At 46.4% G+C, this 22448-nt stretch overlaps 1 protein-coding gene across 1 annotated transcript in view; it reads left to right on the top strand.

Annotated features, from left to right (window-relative positions):
* LOC129707001 (uncharacterized) overlaps positions 1–22448 on the top strand; it is a 307780-nt gene that overhangs the window by 227402 nt on the left and 57930 nt on the right. Inside the window, exon 4 of the mRNA XM_055651710.1 lies at positions 20494–20622. Coding sequence (XP_055507685.1) covers positions 20494–20622 — 129 coding nt within the window. The remainder of the gene's footprint in view (positions 1–20493; positions 20623–22448) is intronic.

Raw genomic sequence — 22448 nt, 5'->3', positions numbered from 1 at the left:
TGGCTAGCTCAAGATAGCACTTTGGTCAGCACAGACTTGTTGGGCTGAAGGGCCATGCTCTATAGCTATGAAATTCTACCAAATAATGCATGGCTTGGGCATAAAGAGACACAGCACTGCAGATGAAAGTAATTATCAATGGAGTCTTGGGAGCTGCTACGAAATACAATGTCCAGGACGTTTAGTTAGTTTAGAGATACAAAGCAGAAACAGGTCCCTTGGCCCCCTAAGTCCGCGCCGACCATGATCCCCGTACACTAGCCCTATCCTACACACTAGGGATAATATTCCATTTTACCAAAGCCAAATCAACCTGCAAACCTGTACGTCTTTGTAGTGTGCAAGGAAACCGGAGCATCCAGAGAAAACCCACACAGTCACAGGGGAGAACATACAAACTCCGTACAGACAGCACAAGTATTCAGGATCGAACCCGGGTCTCTGGTGCTGTGAGGCAGCAACTCTACCACTGCGACACCACACCGCCTCAAATGGTCACTGTCTGTAAAAATTAACTTTCCCCTTTGCAAAGTCAGGGTGCCTGGGGTTGTGAAAGACACAAAATGTATTTATTTGGTAATCTCGATGAACTTGCGTAAAAATTTAGGAAGCTGTAATAAAGTTTCACAAGCTGTCACAGCGACAGCACGTGAAAGGAATTAAACATTCTGACAACTTTCACTTCATATTGCCCTTTGGTATTAGTGTTTATGTGTTGTTTTCTGAACTACTTCTGACTGCTCGTCATCCCGTTTTATACTGCATTTTCCACCTTGCTCTCTTTAAAGTTGACATCTTTTTCCATATTAACAGTCATGGGAAACATTTAAAGCACAGGGTGAATTTTTCTTCACCAAAAGTATGCTTTATTTGCAAAATGGAGTGGTCGGTTTGACTGAATAGAAACATACATCATGGAAACAGGCCCTTTGGCCCATCGAGTCCATGCCGACCATCAATCACCCATTCACACTAGTTCATAAGTTCTTAAATCAAAGGAGCAGAATTAGGCCATTCGGCCTATCGAGTCTACTACGCCATTCAATCACGGCTGATCCATCTTTCCCTCTCAACCCCATTCTCCTGCCTTCTCCCCATTATTCTTGACAACTTTACTGATCAAGAACTTTACTGTCAATCTTCGCCTTAAAAATACCCATTGACTTGCTTCCATGGCCCTCTGTGGCAATGAATTCCACAGATTCACCACCCTCTGACCTGAGACATTCCCCCTCGTTTCCATTCTAAAGATGCGTCCTTTTATTCTGAAGCTATTCCCACTAGTGGAATCCGTTTTACCCCGGCCTTTCACTATGTGTTATCCCACTCTCGCATCCATTCCTTACAATTTGCAGAGGCCAATGAACCTACGAACCCACCGTCCTAGGATGTGGGAGGAGAACGGAGCGTTTGGAGGAAGCCTGCACCGTCACAGGTAGAACGTGCAAACTCCACACGCACAGCACCCAAAGTCAGGATCGAACCCTGGTCTCTGGCTCGGTGAGGCAGCAGCTCTACCAGCTGCGCCACGGTGCCACCCACGGAGTGTGGTGAGAAAAATGGAATGCGGGGTTAGCGGGGTTGGCGATGGTGCGGGCAGATAGCATCGTGGCATTTAAGTCTTTTGGATAGGCATGTGGCTATGGAGGGACATGGATTATGGGCATGCAGATAAGAATTGGTCGTGGCATCAAGTTGGGTACAGACATTGTGGGCCGAAGGGCCTCCTCTTGTGCTGTTCTGTGTTCATTTCATCCATTAGTATTAATGCATTTTTTTTGTTCTTGTGCAACTGAGTGCTCATCATGCTGCCTCACCCCGTACTTTCACTTGCTGTATGTCTATCGCTATAATTGGAGTCCTTATCTCGATTAACAGTCACGGCAACTCTTAAAACATCGGGTCAGTGTTTCTTCCCTCAAAATGTGCTAATTTTGCACCTATGACTTATGGTCATCCATCACGTTGACAAGGATATTTGGAAGGGGACGCAGAGGTCGTTTTGGGGTCCACCCTAAGGCGTTGTGTCGCACTAGGACTTTGTGTTCTACTGGCTGTAAACTGAGATGAGCTCAATTGGTTGAAAGATCTGCTGTGGTTTGGAGAAACAGGCCCTTAGGCCCACCCAGTCCATGTTTGCCACACACTAACACTATCCTACACACTTGGCCTGCACCCGGCTTGTACTCGCTAGATCTTATAGAAACTTACAAAATTCTTGAGGGGTTGGACAGGCTAGATGCAGGAAGATTGCTCCCGATGTTGGGGAAGTCCAGGACAAGGGGTCACAGCTTAAGGATAAGGGGGAAATCCTTTAAAACTGAGATGAGAAGAACATTTTTTCACACAGAGAGTGGTGAATCTGTGGAAATCTCTGCCACAGAATGTAGTTGAAGCCAGTTCATTGGCTATATTTAAGAGGGAGTTAAATGTGGCCCTTGTGGCTAAAGGGATCAGGGGGTATGGAGAGAAGGCAGGTACAGGATACTGAGTTGGATGATCAGCCATGATCATATTGAATGGCGGTGCAGGCTCGAAGGGCCGAATGGCCTACTCCTGCACCTATTTTCTATGTTTCTATTAGGGACAATTTTACCAAAGACAAATAGCCTGCAACCTGTATGTCATTGGAGTGTGGGAGAGAACCGGAGCATCCGGACAAAAACGCACGCAGGTCACGGGGAGAGCGTACAAACTGTGTAAAGACAGCACCCGTAGTCAGGATCGAACCTGGGTCTCTGGCGCTGTGAGGCAGCAGCTCTACCGCTACCGCCGTCCAAGGGCAGCACAGTGGCGCAGCAGCAGAGTTGCTGCCTTACAGCGCCAGAGACCCAGGTTCGATCCTGACTACGGGTGCTGTCTGTATGGAGTTTGTACGTTCTCCCCGTGACCTGCGTGGGGTTTTCTCCGGGATCTCCGGTTTCTTTCCACGCTCCAAAGATGTAGGTTAATTGGCTCGGTATAATTGTAAATTGCTCCCAGAACAGTGTAAGTGTGCGGGGATCGCTGGTCGGCACGAGTCGGTGGGCCGAAGGGCCTGTTTCCATGCTGTATCTCTAAACTACTAAACTAAACTAAAACAACACACATTCCTGTACATCCCACGGTTCAAGCTTGTGTGTTTTAAGGGATGTGGTGAATCATGGTGAAGCCAGCATTAGATATGGTCAAATGGCAATCTTAATAAATAAATTACGGATTAATTAGGCAATTTTCAAAGCTCCATGGACTAGCCCTCCACCTCAATAATGCACATGCTTATGGCAACGTGAAAGTGACCCTGCTTTGATCCTAACACTAATAACGAAGCACCATTACACTAATAGAACGTTTAACATTAAATACTAAACCCATTTTCAGCGAGATCTGTATCATATTACACGCAGTGGGCCCTTGGATGCATTAATTGCCTGGTTTAAAGAGTAAATGAATCGTATCTGCTTCTAAAACCATGCAGTGCATCTGTGAAATGAGTCAAACATAGACCATATGGGACCTGTACCAAACATTGACTTTCCTCAGGGAGTGGGACTTTATTATTAACTCTTACACAGAATAATTTGGGACCAGCTCTCCTCGTTAAAGGGCTTTTATTTTAATCATCCACAGTTCCTGTTCCCATGATACTGACTTTGCTTCCTCAGTTCAATTCTAATTGCTTCCATTAACTGGTTTATTAGAGCCCTTTGTAGATTTACAGTCTGTGTATCTACAGGCGTGTGTGTCCCTGTGTGCATCCAGTGGACAAGGCATCATGTTTGATCCTTTCCCACGACGTTAATCTCATAGGTCCTGGTCGTCCTCACTTGAAAACTAGATTACAATCAGAGGGCCCTCCAGTGAACCTCTACCAACGTGACTGAGGGGAGTAACATTGGAATGAATTGATTGAAAGATACAGCATGGAAACGGGCCCTTTGGCCCACCGAGCCCCCAGAGATGCTGCCCGACCTGCTGAGTTACTTCAGCACGTTGTGCCTTCTTTGTAACCCAGCATCTGCAGTTTAATTGTTTCGACACAAGTTCTATGTTATCCCACTTTCACATCCTTTCCCTACATGCTGGTTCACTGGCTCTTTATTGTCACATGTACCGAGGTACAGTGAAACTCGTTTCTGTACACAGTTCAGTCCAAGTACCACTATACATAAGCACTTGGATATATGTTAGATAAGCATCTCAGAAACAGTGCAAGTGTACAGCAGTAGTACACCAAGACAGGATACAGAGTCGCCAGATTTAGTGCTGTTTTGAAGTCCAGGTTGTTATTGATGTAGAATTCTTAAGCTGACCATGACAGCAGGGGTATGAACCAAAACGATCTCTATCCCCAAAGAAGGTAGACAGAAATGCTGGAGAAACTCAGCGGGTGAGGCAGCATCTATGGAGCGAAGGAATAGGTGACGTTTCGGGTCGAGACCCTTCTTCAGACTGATGTGGGGGGGGGGGAAGAAGAAAGGAAGAGGCAGAGACAGTAGGCTAGAGGGAGAGCAGGGAAGGGGAGGGGAAGGAGGGAGAAAGCAGGGACTACCTGAAATTGGAGGTCAATGTTCATACCGTTGGGGTGTAAACTACCCAAGCGAAACATGAGGTGCTGCTCCTCCAATTTGCGGTGGGACTCACTGGCCATGGAGGAGGCCCAGAACAGAAAGGTCGGATTCGGAATGGGAGGGGGAGTTGAAGTGCTGAGCCACCGGGAGATCAGGTTGGTTAATGCGAACTGTGGAGGTGTTGGGTGAAGCGATCGCCAAGCCTGCGCTTGGTCTCACCGATGTAGAGCAGTTGACACCTAGAGCAGCGGACGCAATAGATGAGGTTGGAGGAGGTGCAGGTGAACCTCTGCCTCACCTGGAAAGACTGCTTGGCTCCTTGGATGGAATCAAGAAGGGAGGTAAAGCGACAAGTGTAGCGTTTCCTGCGGTTGCAAGGGAAAGTACCAGGGGAGGGGGTGGTTTGGGTGGGAAGGGACGAATTGACCAGGGAGTTACGGAGGGAGTGGTCTCTGCGGAAAGCTGAAAGGGGAGGAGATGGGAAGATGTGCCCAGTGGTGGGATCCCGTTGGAGGTGGCGAAAATGTCGGAGGATTATCTGTTGTATGTGATGGCTGGTAGGGTGGAAGGTGAGGACAAGGGGGACTCTGTCCTTATTACGAGTGGGGGGATGGGGAGTGAGGGCGGAGCTACGGGATATAGAGGAGACCCTGGTGAGAGCCTCATCTATAGTCGAAGAGAGGAACCCCCGTTCCCTGAAGAATGAGGACATCTCCGATGACCCGGTTTGGAACACCTCATCCTGGGTGTAGATGCGGCGTAGACGGGGGAATTGGGAATAGGGGATAGAGTCATTACAGGAAGCAGGGTGGGAAGAAGTGTAGTCCAGATAGCCATGGGAGTCAGTGGGTTTGTAGTAGATGTCAGTCAGTAGTCTGTTACCTGAGATGCTGCTCGACTTGATGAGCCTCCCAGCAGTTTATTTTCTTTATAAGTCATGAATGTTTGCTCATTTTTAAACTAAAGGATGACAAATGAAATTGTGGGGAACAACTAAGATAACGAGGGGCCTATACATGGAGACACATGGAACTGCAGATGCTGGAATCTTGAGCAAAACACTAAGTGCTGGAGGAACTCAGAAGGTCATGCAGTATCTTGGAGGGAACGGACAGGTGACATTTCAGGTCGGGACCCTTCTTCAAATTCTTCTTCGGAGTCTGGAGTCTGAAGAAGGGTCTTGACCGAAAAAGATTACCTGTCCATTCCCTCCATGGTTGCTGCCTGAACACTGAGTTCCTCCAGCACTTTGTGCCATGCACATCATCTATATCCCTCCATTCCCTGCATATCCATGTGCCTATCTAAAAGCATATTAAACACCACTATAGTATCTGCCTCCACCACCATCCATGACAGCACATTCCAGGCACCTACCCCACTGTATAAAGGAAAACGTGCATCTCCGTTAAACTTGCCCCTCTCGCCATAAAAACATGCTCTCCAGTCCTTGATATTTCCACTCTGGAAAAATGGTTCTGACTGTCTACCCTATCTATGCGTCTCATAACTAAATATATTAAATCTCCACTCAACTCTTGATGTTCCACAGTATTAGACTGACTTTGTCCATTTTGCCACCGAGCTTCTCAAAATAACTCTCCGTCTTGCTTAGTTGGCACAGTGGCGCAACGGTAGAGTTGCTGCCTTGCAGCACCAGGGACTCTGGTTCGATCCTGACTATAGGTGCTGCCTGTACGGAGTTTGTACGTTCTCCCCGTGACTGCATGGGTTTTCTCCGGGTGCTCGGTTTCCGCCCACGTTCCCAAAGACGTGCAGGTTTGTAGGTTAGTTGGGTTTGGTAACATTGTAAATTGTCCCTTGTGTGTCGGATAGGGCCAGTGTACGGGGTGATCGCTGGTCGATGTGGACTCGGTGGGCCTGTTTCCACTCTGTATCTTTAAAGTCTAAAGTCACAAATGGTTGGAGATCCAACACAGACACGTAGGGTTTTAGGTGCAACCTATGATGTGGCTTCAATGACCAATCACCCTTGGCACAGTATCTGGTGTAACAATGGTTAATAGAGAGAGGACAGTGTGGAAATCAGGGCGATGAAATGCATAAAGGTCACCTTTCTACAGGGTGCTACAATAACACTGAACAGCGTGGGGAAAACTGTTTAACAAACAACTGTAATCTCTTCAGTCCACCCACAACGTGATGTGATGTGTTGGTCCTAGTAGGGCAGCTGAGAATTTGTTAAATAATAATAATGAGATTTTTAATTGGTTTCTGTTGGCAAGCGCCGAGTGATAAAATTGCTACTTTGTAATCCTGGCATCAATACTGTTGCCGTTCAATACATGAAAGCTTCAATTAGAGTGCAGCAAAGTCTCTGCTAATTAATCAGATGCAAAGTGAGCATTGAAGCAGAAAGCACCAAAAACAATATTGATTGATTGAAAGATACAGTGTGGAAACAGACCCTTTCGCCCTCTGAGTCCACGTTGACCATCGATCACCCGTTCAAAGTTATCCCACTCGCTACGCACCATGAGCAAACCCACGTGGTCACGGGGAGAGCATGCAAACTCCATCCAGGCAGCACCCGAGGTCGGAATCGAACCCAAGTCTCTGGGGTTGTGAGGTAGCAGATCTACCAGCTGCACCACTGTGCTGCCCCTAAATAGTGGCTTGGACTTATCCTGCCAATATACTTGGGCCTTTAAGTCAGTGAGGTAGGTTATGAACAGCACACATCCCTTCAGCGTTGACATAGTTTCAGCTTCCCAACCTGAAAATGATCTATTTATTCTGGCTGAAAGTCAAAGAGATTGCAGATGCTGGAAATCTGAAACAATGGTACAAGTATTCAGCAGGTCAGGCAACATCTGTGGAAACAAAGTTCATGTTTCAAGTTGAAGGTCTCTCTCAGACAAAATGGTTCCTCCCATTGCTACCTTTGCATGATGTGGACTTTTGCCTATTTGAATTATCAGGCAGCGGTGCTGATGAAGGGTCTTCAACTTGAAACCATAATTTTAGTTCCCTTTCCTCAGACGCTGCCTGACCTGCTGAGTAGTTTCCAGATATTCCCACTTCCACATGTCCAAATTGTGGAGTCAAACAGCACAGAAACAGGCCCTTCGGACCAACTTGCCCTCACCGACCAGCATGCCTCATCTGCACTAGTCCCACCTGCCCCAAATTTGGCCCATATCCCGCTAAATCTATCCTATCCATGTATCTGTTCAAATTATATTTAAATATCTATTCCATTCCTAATGTTGTGATCGTACCTGCCTCAACGACCTCCTCCGGCAACCTGTTCCATATATTACTACACTTTGTGTTTAAAAAAAAAAGTTGCCCCTCAGGTTTCAATGAAATCTTTCCTCCGTCACCTTAAACCTATCTCCCCTGGTTCTTGATTCCCCAACGTTTAGTAAAAGCTTTTGTTTAATAATCTCTTGTGTAGCTGAAAAGAACAAATAATATTTGTAGGATCACATGGATGATGAATCTGGTATTAGTTTAGTTTGGAGATATAGCATGGAAGCAGGCCCTTCAGCACAACCAGTTCATGCTGACCATCGACCACCAGATTACTGCCATCCCATTTTCTCATCCATTTCCTACATGCTAGACGCAGTTTGCAATTGTATCTTAAAAACCCACACATCTTTGGGATATGGGAGGAAACTGGAGCACCCAGAGGAAACCCACGCAGTCACAGGGGTGACGTGCAAATTCCACGCAGACAGCCCCCGAGGTCAGGATTGAATCCAGGTTTCTGGCACTATTAGGCAGCAACCCTACCAGCTGGTATTATACAAATATTTACTTTTATTACTACCATTAAAAAAAAATAAAACCCTTGGAATAAAAGTATATGAAGCAGTCAGATTGCTTCAATTCACTGCATAAGGAGTCCTATCAAACTAGGACACAAACTGCTGGAGTAACTCAGTAGGTCAGGCAGCATCGTTAGAGGACATGGATAGGTGGCGATTCGGGTTGGGACCCTTCTTTCAGGCCCGACACGAAACCTTGCCGAAAAGATGTTGCCTGACCCATTGAGTTATTCTAGCATTTTGTGTCCTTTGTGTAAACCAGTATCTGCAGTTCCTTGTTTCTACATCCTATCGGGTTAGTTTGCCCAAGTATCAGTTCACTATTACTTTGTACACTGTGGTTTCCATAACTTCCTCCAAAACCATGAGCTACAGTGATGAATCTGCTTTCAGTTTGAGTCTGGCAGAATTTTGTTTGATTTATGTAAATCTCCACCTTAGACCTCAGATCCAGTATCGCCTGATTTAATTTGATTTGTAATCTGTGTTAGATCTGAGAGCGCTATCAATGTTAAATAGTAAAGGGCCTGTCCCACTTGGGCCTAATTTGCGCGTAATTTACGCTACATCATTTAGGCTTCACGATGCACGACGCGCACGTTGTGAAGCGCACGTGATGCATGCATGATGCACATTACGCATGCATGGTGCATGGTGCACGGTGACAAAGGCATTGACGCGCGGTTGCGCGCGGCGCCCCAGGATTTTGGGATGTACAAAATCTTCGCACGCCATCTGCGTGACACGCAAATGACACCCAAGTGGGACAGACCCTTAACTCAGAGTATATTTGCGAGTTGAACTCTGTAAAATTCTTACAGCTTTGCCTGTGAGACACCTTTCACATCGCTTTTCCTACTTGCTGCAAAGACAGTGAAAACATCTGATTTTCAAAGCACATCACCTATTCCTTTTCTCCAGAGATGCTATCCCACCAATTGAGTTGGTCCAGCCAGTGTCTAACTCTAGTTAAGTTTAGTTTAGTTTAGTTTAGAGATACAGCATGGAAACAGACCCCTCGGCCCCCTGAGTCCGTGCTGACCAGCGATCCCCGCATACTAACACTATCCTACTCACCCTACAAACCTGAATGTCTTTGGAATGTGGGAGGAAACCGGAACACCCGGAGAGAACCCGCGCAGGTAATGGAGGGAACGTACAAACTCCATGCAGACATACCCCGTAGTCAGGATTGAACCCGGGTCTCTGGCGCTGTAAGGCAGCAACTCTACCGCTGCGCCACCGTGCTGTCCAAAGTTAGCTCGCGAGTTGGGATAGAATGATTGACGAGTGAATCAGTTAAAGCTTCTGCACACACCTCCCCCCCACTTTCTCCTCCTCTGCATCCCACCTGGGCTCCCACACATCACTCCCCTCCACCTATTTCCCCATTTCCGCTACCTTCCTCTCTCTCTCTCTCTCGAGCTTTACAATCTCGGCCGGCCACCTTCAGCCTTTGTGCCCCGGGGACACCTCCCGCCGCTGACCTCGAGGGCGCAGAAGATTAAACTCCAGTTCACTCTCTCTTAAGCAACACTTGCAAAAGAAGACACATTAATTGTGCAGGAGAACACAATTTGAAGGTTTAAAGGAGATGTCTGGTCAAGTTTTTCTTTACACAGAATGCGATAGGTGCCAGCAACGCGTTGCCAGGGGCGGTGGTTTAGGTGGCGTTCCAGACTTTTAATTGATATGCCGTGAGTGGAGAGATATGGATCATGTCTAGGCAGATAAGAGTTTGTCTTGGCTTCGAGACCGGCACAAACACTCTGGGCTGAAGAGCCTGATCCTGTGCTGTACTGATCTCCGATTCTATAAATAACATGGCTTGCATTAATTGGTTATTTGATTTCCTTTGTGCCATGTAATGCTAATGATGGGGCAACCATTTTTAAAGCAACTCATTGTGACTGACTTGCTATTCTGATCATCCTGAGTAACTGAAACCAGATTAATCGGCATCAGACAGATGCTGCTCCCTGTCTAAACAGTGTCATATAACAAACATATAATAACACATCTCAGCAACAAAGTATAGGTGATTAAACTTATATTTAAAGTCTGAGCTGGAATGATTTAGCGTTTATCATGTTTTTATAAAGGGCTGCCTCACACTACAGACCCGGGTTCGATCCTGACTACGGGTGCTGTCTGTACGAGGTTTGTACTTTCTCCCCGTGACCGCGTGGGTTTTCTCCGGGTTCTCTGGTTTCCTCCCACACTCCAAACACGTACAGGTTTCTAGTTTAATTGGCTTTACTAAAATTGGAAAGTGTCCCTAGTGTATAAGATAGTGTTAGTGTACAGGGTGATTGATGGTCGGCATGCACTTGGTGGGCCGAAGGGCCTGTTTCTCTGCTGTATCTCTAAATGTCTAAAGCAAAAACATGTTTTTCCCCCAGTTAGCATCTTTTTTTTTTTTTTTTTTTTTTTTTTTTTTTTTTTTTTTTTTTTTTTTTTTTAATTTTTATTAGAAGTACGGTAAATTACAATTCTACGCAACACATATATCTTGATACATTTTTTGTACCGCTTCATTTTTTTTTAATTTTTTTTTTTAGAGCTTTAAGAAAAAGGTAGAAGTTAGGAAAGTAGAGAAAGTGCAAGAGAATCGTGCAGTGCAAGAGTGTAAGGAAAAGAAAGCCCCTTAGGAAAGAAGTTAGAGAAGGAAGTAAAGTGAGAAAATAGACCCTAGAAAAGAGAGAAAGAGAAAGTAGAAACAATCGCTCTATTATAACATTAAACTCCGCAGAAAGGGGACTACCAACCAAGTCTGTTTTTGTTATTTTACCTCCCGTTACCAGGTCCTGATTCTGCTTATTTATATATTTGTTTTTTTTTTTTTTTAGCATCTTAATGTGGGAACCGACGCCATATTAAGATTGATGCTGTGCTTGGCTGGTAATTTGAGTAAGATTTGCTTGGTTATATCCTGAAGGCTTCTACTTTGGTTTTTGAGTTTGGCAATTTATCATCCTGTGAACATCATCTTGTTTGGGTTTAATCAGACAGTTCTGTGTCCACGTAGGGCCCCCGACTATGCCCAAGGTCTGTACACACATAAACAGTTCATTTAGAACAAAGCCGTAATGTGGAGTGCTTGGATGAAGCGCGATGACTTTGTTCCACTGACCCTGGGCCCCGCTCAAATCAGCACCTCCTGACCCCAGTCTGATCTACAGCTTGGAATTTCTTAGTGGAAACACACAGTGGGCAGTTTACGTCTCAGCAATCCGTCCGACATGAAACGCTCCCCAACACAAACACTCTATAGGGCTTCAGGAAGAAAACCACTGCCTGGTCATCTTCAATGGTGCTATGGTACTTTAGCAGGATGTACCAAGGTACAGTGCATTTTTGTACACAGTTCAGTATAAGTATCACTATACATAAGCACATAGATACATCTTAGATAAGCATCTTAGATACAGTACAAGTGTACAGCAGTTGTACACTGAGACAGTATACAGAGTCGCCAGGTTTGGCACCATTTTCAAGTTCCAGTTGTTGTAAGTGCAGGGTTCTTGATCTGACCATGAAGGCCCGTTGTCCTGGTGATGTTGCATAGTTGGCCTGGCCAAGCGTAGCCGTGGTGCCCTCCACCGCTGCAGGCCGCGTTGGGTCCACGTGCTCGGCCTCTGAGAGCGGAGCCCGATCCAGTCGAGCCCCAGGCTGCTGCAGGGCCTCCAGCGGCCCACTCCACCATCGAGGCCGTGCATTCCCTCCCACTGCTGGTCTGGCTACCGGCCCTCCGTACGGCTGGTTACACTTTGGGCGGGTCCGCGACGGGCGGGCGCGCCGTGCCGGGCCAGGCTACCACTGCCTCACAGAGCAAAAGATCTAGGCTCAATCCTTGCATCAGGTAGAGGGTGCAAGTTTCTGCCTGGGTTTCCTCCAGGTGCTCTGGTTTCCCCCCACATTCCAAAACTGTGCAGGTTGGTAGTTTAATTGGCTACAGTACAGTGAGTGGTAGAATATGAGGGGTGGAGGAGATGAGGAGAATCAAAAATAGGGTTAAGGTGGAACTAGTGTAAGTGGGGACTCAATGGGCCACTGGGTCCTGTATCCATACTTATCTCCATCACTCTAGACCTCTGACCAAGCGTTTAGTCATCTACGCAACAAGGCTCGGTATCAGTCTTTGATTGATGATGCTCATGAGAAGCATCTTTAAACATTATGTGCACGAAGAAACCACAGATGCCGGTTTAAACTGAAGGTAGACACAAAAAGCTGGGGTAACTCAGCGGGACGGGCAGCACCTTTGGAGAAAAGTACCTGCTGTTACTCCGGCACTTTGTGTCTTTATTTCTAAACCAGCATCAGCGGCCACTTGTTTGTAGATGTTAATAGTTGTCACCTTTTACTTTTCTTCAGAGATGCTGTCTGACCTGCTGAACTCTGGAACATTGGGACATGTGGGGGCACCTCAAGCCATAATCTGCCGGTCAATGAGATTGTGTCGGAAGGAACTGCAGAGGTTGCTTTAAATTGAAGATAGAAACAAAAAGCTGGAGTAACTCAGCGGGACTGACTTTTTGTGTCTATCTTTGGTTTAAACATTTTGCTGCATTGTAAACATCATATAAGGTTTGGGGGTATTATTGTCATGTGTACCGAGGTAGAATGGAAAGCTTTGTTTTGCATGCTATCCAATCAAATAATAATAATAATATAATACATTGCATGCATACAACTAGTTCAATCTCAAGTACATAGATAGAGTGAAGGGAAAGATGCAGAGTGCAGAATGCAGTTCTCAGCATTATAGCACAAATGTTCCAGAGTAAAGTCCAATGCATGAAATGAGGCTGGTTGAGAGATCCAGGACCGTAGCCTTTAGGGCCTGTCCCACTTGGGCGTCATTTACGTGACATCCTAAAAATTGGTTGGCCCGTCGCGATGTGCGCATGGCCTGTATGGTGCGTGTTGAGGCGTGGTGGCGTATGCAGTGACGCACGGTAGCGAGCGGCGCCCAGGATTTTGGGATGCTCAAAATCCTCGCACGCCACCTGCGTGACGCGCAAATGACGCCCAAGTGGGGCAGGCCCTTAACTTACGGGAGGATTGTTCACAAGCCTGATGACCGAGGGGAAGCAGCTCTTCCCGAGTCTGGTGGTGCACGCTCTCAATCTTCTGTATCTTCTGTCCCATGGGAGTGGGGAGAAGAGGGAATGACTGTGGTAGGGAAGGTCTTTCATTCTTGTCGGCTGCTTTCCCAAGGCAACATGAAGTGTAGATGGAGACAATGGTGGGAGATGTCTGGTCTGTGTGATGGACTAAACTACATCCACGACTCTCTGCCGTTTCTTGCGGTCTTGGCTTGAGCTGTTCCCAAACCAAGATGTGATACAACCCGACAGTCTGGTGCATCTGTGGAAGTTTGCAAAGTTTGGAGACATGCCAGATTTCCTCAGGAAGTAGACGAAGGAACTGCAGATTCTGGTTTACACCGAAGATGGACACAAAATGTTGGAATAACTCAACGTGTCAGGCAGCATCTCTGGAGAAATGGAATAGGTGACGTTTCGGTCTGAAAGAAGCGTCTCGACCTGAAACGCCACCCATTCCTTCCCTCCAGAGATGCTTCCTAACCTGCTGAGTTACTCCAGCTTTTTGTGTAAACCTTCGGTGTAAACCAGCATCTGCAGTTCCTTTCTCCTCATCTCTTCATACTAGTTATGTACCTCTTCATACCTTCATCCTTTCAGTCCAGAGGAAGGGTCTCGATCCATATATAGTGTTGCGTAGGTGAGGATGGCTTTCACCTGTGTCTCTTGTCTCACGGCCCATTGACGATGTTTCTGTCTGTGCCTCAACATACGCTGTGTGTGGCAGTGTTTGTGTTCTTGGCTTACAGCCAACATTCGGAGCGGTCTCGTTCCCCGCACATATCTCGATGATGTTTGCGCAACATATTGCAAGCTTTGCTTGACTTTTTCTTGATTAGCCTGAAAACAGGGTTGAAGCTGGCAACTTAATTACAAGTTGGGGAGATGTGCCGGCTTCTTTGTGTGAGCACAATTGGCCCTTTGTCTCCCGGTCTGTGGGAAAACTGTGTGTGTGGATAGGACTCAGACTCTAACTCAGTGAACATCTCGACAAAAGATGCAAGACAGGCCTGCCTGACCTGTCCATGGAAGATAAACCTTCAACAATGTTGAGCCAGAAACATTTCTGGCTTCAGGGGACAAAAGATAAATGTGTGGCTCTTGTGTCCTCATCACATTCCACGGTGTTTCAAAGCCAGTGAACTACTTTGGCAGCGTACTCATGGTATTAGAGGCAGGCATTTATATAGAGGATGCTTCCACAGAAAAGATAAATGAGTCTTTACTTTAGGCGTTAGACTGTAGAGATACAGAGCGGAAACAGACCCTTTGTGCCACCGAATCTGCGCCGACCAGCGATCCCCGTACACTAGCAATACCCTGCGCACCAGGGACAATTTACTGTTTTGCACCAAAGCCAATTAACCTACAATCCCGCACGTCTTTGCATTGTGGGAGGAAACCGGAGCACCCAGAGAAAACCCACGAGGTCCTAGGGAGAATGTACAAACTCCGTACAGATAGCACACATAGTCAGGATCAAACTGGGGTCTCTGGCGCTGTGAGGCAGCAACACTACACTGCCGTTCAAATTAGAGGGAAGATTATTTTGCAGGTTTTCAATGATTAATCCTATTTCTAAACATGTAACCATGTCCCACACTGCACTGTCAAATCTTAGGGAGGCGCGGTGCTGCAGCTGGTAGAGCTGCTGCCTCTCAGCGCCAGAGGCACGGGTTCAATCCTGCCCCGGGTGCTATCTGTGCTAAGTTTGCACGTTCTCCCCGCGACCGCTTGGGTTTCCTCCCACATCCCAAAGACGCCATGAATTGAATCAGAGTGATACAGTGTGGAAACAGGCCCTTCAGCCCAACTTGTCCACTCCGGCCAACACGCCCCAGCTACACTAGTCCCACCTGTCCACGTTTGGTCCATATCCTTCCAAACCTGTCCCAGGGGCACGTGCCATCAGGGTAGGCAAGGTAGGCACTGCTTACCCTAACTAAATTATAACATGATAATCATTAAATATAAATAGTAAAGGCACTGGAGAATTATGCCTACCTAAGAGATCGATCTGTTAGGTAGGCATAATTCTCCGTGCCTTTCATGGGCAGTGCATGTAATACGGGAAAGTGTGTGCAGCTGATGTGCCGTCGACGCTGCTTCAAGCCGTCAATTTCAAGGGGAGCTGAAATTTAGCCTTTGCAGCGTGGACTGTGTACTGCGCATGTGCAGTGCGAGCGGCTATAAAGTGGGAAGCGGCCCCTGGTGTGTTGAGAATGGATGAGAAAGTGGGATAACATAGAGCTAGTGGGGTCGATAGTGGCCGTGGACATAGTGGGCTGAAGGGCCTGTTTCTACGCTGTACCTCTAAAATTAAATTTCACCTGCAGCTGAAACATAGTCATTGTGGTATACAGCATGGTAACAGGCTGTTTGACCCAACTTATCCATGCTAAACAAAGTTGCAAGAGCATTTGGCCCATATCCCTCCAAACATTTACTATCCTTGCCCCGTCTAAATGTATTTTAAACATTGCAGTTGTAGCCACTTTTACCCTTTGTTCTGGCAGCTCGCTCCACATACCTATCACCCTCTGTGTGGAAAAAGGTGCTTCTCATCTCCCTTTAAAATCTTTCCCCTCTCACCATAAATCTATGCCTTTTTGACTCCCTAATCTGGGGACAAGACTGTGATGATTCACCTTACGGCACGGTGGCGCAGCAGTAGAGTTGCTGCCGTTTGCAGCGCCAGAAACCCGGGTTCGATCCCGACTACGGGTGCTGTCTGTACGGAGTTTGTACTTTCACCCCGTGACTGCGTGGGTTTTCACCGAGATCTTCGGTTTTCTCCCACACTCCAAAACGTACAGGTTTGTAGGTTAATTGGCTTGGTGCATGTTTAAATTATCCCTAGAGTCTGTAATAGTGTTAATGTGCGGGGATCGCTGGTCAGTGCAGACCCGTTGGGCCGAAGGGCCTGTTTCCACGCTGTATCTCTAAAACTAAAAACTAAGACTATATCCCAAATATTATATATCTCTACAAGATCAACCTTCAACTTCCTACACCATATGGAAAAACTGCCAACAATGCATTCCTCCTTATAATTCAAGGCCTCCGGTCCTGATAATATCCTTGTGAATCTTTCCTGTAGCCTCTCCAGCTTAATAATATCCTTCTTATAACTGGGCAGCCAGAACTGCAAGTGTGGTCCTACCTACAACTTGTGCAATTGTAGCATAATGTCCCAACATCTGTACTCGTTGCCCTGTCCCATGAAGGCAAGTGCACCAAAGGCCTTCTTCACCACCCCATCTACCTTTATTGCCACTTTCAGAGAACCATGTATTTGTATTTCTGTGTAGGAAGGAACTACAGATGCTGGTTTAAATCAAAGGTGGACACAAAATGCTGGATTCACTTTGCGGGACAGCAGCATCTCTGGAGAGAAGGAATGCGTGACGTTTCAGGTCGAGACCCTTCTTCAGACGGTCATTTTGTGTCTACGTGTATTCCTAGGTCCTTCTGTACTGGAACACACTCCAGGGCCCTACTCTACAGTGTAAGCATTTCCTTGTTTCATCGTAACAAAATGCAGCACCTTGTGCTTATCTGAGTTAAATTCCAGCTGCCATTTTTCTTGATCCACTTCCCCAGTTCATCTAAATCGAGGTTTGCCAACCTGGGGTAAAGTTACTCCCAGGGGCAAATTTCATCTACCCAGGGGGTAAATTTGTTGATTCTGGATTTATACATATTTTTTCTCATTGACTGACTGCGTTTGGTTCTGGTATACCGACTGTTCATCATTAAGTTTAAGAAGAAACTGCAGATGCTGGAAAATCGAAGGTAGGCAAAAACCCTGGAGAAACTCAGCATCTATGGAGCGAAGGAAATAGGCAACGTTTCGGGCCGAACCCCTTCTTCAGACTCCATAGATGCTGCCTCACCCGCTGAGTTTCTCCAGCATTTTTGTCTACTTTCTGTTCATCATTAGTTGTTCATAAATAAGTGAAAAAAACATTGTTATGTGCTATTACAGTTGCCTGAGGTAAACGGGACGCAAAAGGTTGGGAATCCCTGATCTAAATCCTCTTATAATCTCAGATAACCTTCCTCGCACCCGGAGACGTGCGGGTTTGTGGGTTAATTGGCCTCTGTAAATTGCCTCTGGAGTGTTTTATTGTCATCTGACCCAGACAGAAACAATGACATTCCTACATACAGCAGCACTACAGAATATGTAAACATAGTACTTTGTAAATAATATGATTTAAAAAAAAAGGTTCAGTGTGTGCATATTTATATATACATATATATAGATACACACACATATATATCATACATACTCACACACACACACACATATGTGAATACATATACACACGCACAAACATGCCTGCATGCATACACATAAAAACAACAAACAAATCAAACCCAGGTCTCTGAGACTACGAGGCAGCAACTCTATCACCACAACACTGTACTGCCACAGATTTGTTAGGTTATTTAGCTTATGGATGTTGTGAAAGATACTGTATAAATCTAAACTTGTTTTTATCTGATCGCCACTATCTCCCATTAGCTGAGACATGGGCATTGGTATGTGCTGGACAGACTGTCTTCAATTCCAAGGTCATCAGCTGTTTACAAAAAATATCAGTCTGAACTAGTCAACCAGTGTAAAGAAGAGTCTCGAACCGAAAACATCACCTGTAAAGACATGTTCTCCAGAGATGAGGCCTGACCCGCTGAGTTACTCCAGCACTCTGTGTCCTTTTGTGCACGAGCCAGCATCTGCCATTCCTTGTTTCTATGATCAGCAGGTGTAGTTCAGTGCTTAGGCCATGCTCCATGTTTATGTACTGCCATTGATGAAGTTGTCTTTCTCAGGCTGTTTTTGGTGGCAGTGATACTGCTCACTTGCTGCATGTGTAAAGACTCGCAGGAAGTTAGGACATGTATTGGGTCTGCTCTTCCTGGCAGCACAATTGTTTTCTCTGTAACGCGACCAGCACTAGCTCGCAATCCAATACTTGCCGTGTGCTGAAAACACTGCTAGAGCTTTGACCTTTCCCTGACCAAATTGAGTTTAGTTTAGTTTTAGAGATACGGTTGATACACCCTTCGGCCCATCGAGTCAGCGTCGGCCAGCGATCACCTGTGCACTAGTTCTATCCCACACACATAGGGACGGTTTTACCGAAGCCAATTAACCTACAAAACTGCTCGTCTTTGGAACATTGGGAGAAAACCGGAGCACCTCAAGGAAACACACATGGGTCACTGTGAGGACGTACAAACTCCGTACAGACAGCACCCGTAGTCAGGATCGAACCCGGGTCCCTGGGGCTGTGAGGCAGCAGCTCTGCCGCTGCGCCACCGTGTCGATCCAAATCTATTAGAGGTGTCGGGCAGTTCAGCAAATGATTTACCGCTCCTGACACTGCCTGCCTCCCATTCCATCAACACAGTGAACCTATTGTCTGCTTCTGTTAAGCTGACACTGCAGTTCACAATCTTTCAACCTAAGTTGCTGGAAGTAATGGGTGGTGGGTTTACAGAGTGTCCAGTGACAGCGAGAGAGAGAGAGAGAGAGCAAGGAATGTTGTGAAGAGAGGACTAAATGCCAGCAACTAAGGACTTCAATTCGAGTCTCAACAGGAAGATGTATCTGAGTCCATCAGGCAGCACATAAAATCACATTGAGGTGTCTGGGGCTGGACAGAGGTTAAGTAAAGGTGGAGTTGACAGGTTTTTGCACAAATTACAGGCGGCAGATTTATTAGTTCCATGACCAATTGGTCTGATAAAACGACAGTCATAAAACCATAAAGCCACAACACAAGGCTGTAGTGACACAGCGGGTCAGGCAGCATCTCTGGAGAACATGGATAGGTGACGTTTCGGGTTGGGATCCTTCTTCAGACTGAGTGTGTGTGACGGGGGGGGGGGGTGGGGGGAGAAAGCTGGGAGAAAGGAGGGGCAGGACAAAGCCTGGCGGGTGATAGGGTTAAAGGTAATAACAAGGAACTGCAGATGTTGGTTTATACCAAAGATAGACGTGCTGGAGTAACTCAGCAAGTCAAGCAACATCCTTGGAGAACATCGAGAGTGGCGTTTCGTGCCGGGACCGTTCTTCAGACTGATTGACGTTGGGAAGGGTTCGGACACACTACGTCACCTATCCATGTTCTCCAGGGATGTTGGCTGACCTGCCAAATCATTCCAGCACTTTTTGTATCTTAACTATTAGGTGGATACAAGGGGGGGGGGTGGTTGATGGGCAAATGGCGGGACAAAGGCAAGGGATGGAAAGACAGAATGTGGGAGATAAAAGGATTGAAGAGCTGTGAATTGTGAAGCTAGAGGAAGGATGGGGGGGGGGGGGGGGGGGGGGGGGGGGGGGGGAGAGTTTTATTGGCTGTAGAACTCGGCTCCAGTTCTATGAAGGCCAACTACCCACTACCCTCCTCATCCCTTGTACGATCATTCCTCATGTACATAGATGGCTGAGTGACTGAATCCACCCCCTTTTGTTCTAAGAGCTAAAGTTGTAAGAGAAGGAGTTAGGAGTTGTGCTTGGTCCATCATTCAAAAGAATCAGGGCTTCACATTGCACAGTGGAGGAGTTGCTGCCTTACAGCGCCCGAGACCCGGGTTCGATCATGACCTCAGGTGCTGTCTGTGTGAAGTTTGCACGTTTTCCCTGTGGGTTTTCTATGGGTTTCCTCCAGTTTCCTCCCACATCCCATAAACGTGTGGGTTTGTAGATTAATTGGTCTCTGTAAAATTGTCCCTGGTGTGTAGGGAGTGGATGAGAAAGTGTGAACGGGTGATCGATGGTTGACTTGCACTTGGTGGGCTGAAGGGCCTGTTTCCATGCTGTACCTATAAACTGCACTGAACTCTGGTAAACCAGAAACTGGATTGTAAATGATTGATGGTTTTTAAGTCACATTTTTGGTCAGCTTCACTGAAGTGGTTCCTTGTTGCTTTGTGTCGACTTCTACAAACAGACTTGTGAGAGCTCTGTAGACAGATGGACTCGCTGCCTTTGCTGAGGTGTCCTTTTCTCTTCTCACTCAGGTGAAAGTGGGCTCGGAAAGTCGACCTTGGTCAACACCTTGTTCAAGTCGAAAGTCAGCCGGAAGTCGTGCACGCCCAACTATGTGGAGAGAATCCCCAGGACGGTGGAACTTCAAGCTATTAGTCACGGTGAGTGGAACTGGAAGCCGAACTGTGATGGTCCAGGCAGCTCGGGCTTTTCACGGGGTTTACCTGCTGGAAACGCAGCACGTAAGACAAAAGTCAATCTGAAGAAGGGCCTCGTCCCGAGACGTCACCCTAGCCCCACGTCCCCCTCCCTTTTCATCTGTCCATTAATTGCCGTATTATTGTGTTTTGTATTGAATTCTGTCTTTACTTTGTGTACTAGTCATATCTCTACTATTTATTTCATTCCCCTTACATGTTTTTCCTCTACCTGCTAAATTTTTGTAAGGTGTCCTTGAGACTCGTGAAAGGCGCCCATAAATAAAATATTATTATTATTATTATTATTATTATTCCCTCTCTCCAGAGATGCTGCCTGTCCCGCTGAGTTACTCCAGCTTTTAGTGTCTATCTTCAGTTTAAACCAGTATCTGCAGTTCTTTCCAACACAGTTCCTTCCTGCACAATTATATGTGACTACATTGTCAGCAGTAAATTTAAGCACTTTATTCCAATAATATTAGCATGTAAATCAAGTTTTGGGTATTAAACAAACAAGCGAGTTATTTCAAAAACATAAATCACACACGAGTAAAATGGGAGGGGCCGGTTTTGATGTATCCATTTTCAGCGTGCTCTACAATTGGACGCCCTCCCCCCTCCCCTTTCCATATTTCTCCCCCCTACTACGATCTGTCTGAAGAAGGGTCCCGGCCCAAAACATCGCCTATCCCTGTCCTCCACAGATGCTGCCTGACCCACTGAGTTACTCCAGCACTTTGCATTCATTCAAGATTCCATCACCTGCAGTTGCTTGTGTCTCCGTATTACTGCTCTATCGAGGTCCTTTACTTACGGTCCGTTTGAAGCTATGCACGGAATTCCTGTCAATATTTAATCAGCGGGCTAGGATGTGTGGATGTATTTGCATCTGTGTTAAATTAAAAACTTATTTTGATATGCAGCATTTTATTAATGAGTTTCAGGAAAGGAGTAGTACAAAGCTTGGAATGTTTAATGTGGCTTCATTTCCAAGTATTAATTTGTCACAGTATATTTTACCCCATTTGTATTGTTGAACCAACGTTTCTCTGAGACACCCCCCTTCCCACTGCTTTCAGCATCATCGCTGGGGTAGGGTCTAGATCCACAGCCCGTGCCCAGATCTCATGCTACAAATGACGCCAGAATTGGTTCACAAGGTGGGAGGGTGAGGCGTAGACATGGCGAGGAGCAAAGACCAGATGAGAACATTGAGAGTAGAGTGGTTGTGGGGGAGGACATGATGCTGAGCTAAACTAATCTAATTTGAGGAAGGACATTCTTGCTATTGAGGGAGTGCAGCGTAGGTTTACAAGGTTAATTCCCGGGATGGCGGGACTGTCATATGCTGAGAGAATGGAGCGGCTGGGCTTGTACACTCTGGAGTTTAGAAGGATGAGAGGGTATCTCATTGAAACATGTAAGATTGTTAAGGGTTTGGACACGCTAGAGGCAGGAAACATGTTCCCGATGTTGGGGGAGTCCAGAAACAAGGGCCACAGTTTAAGAATAAGGGGTAAGCCGTTTAGAACAGAGACGAGGAAACACTTTTTCACACAGAGAGCAGTGAGTCTGTGGAATTCGCTGCCTCAGAGGGCTGTGGAGGCCTGATCACATTGCTGGCTCGAAGGGCCAAATGGCCTGCTCCTGCACCCATTGTCTATTGTCTATTGTCTAACCACTGTCCCTGCATTTGATTCATATCCCACCATTCCCTGAATATCCACATTCCTATCTAAAAGTCACTTGAACTCCACTATTGGATCTGCCTCTGCCACCATCCCTGG

This window comes from Leucoraja erinacea, chromosome 20, assembly GCF_028641065.1.
Source record: "Leucoraja erinacea ecotype New England chromosome 20, Leri_hhj_1, whole genome shotgun sequence".
Lineage (NCBI taxonomy): Eukaryota > Metazoa > Chordata > Chondrichthyes > Rajiformes > Rajidae > Leucoraja > Leucoraja erinaceus.
This window is presented reverse-complemented; position numbering and strand designations above follow the sequence as displayed.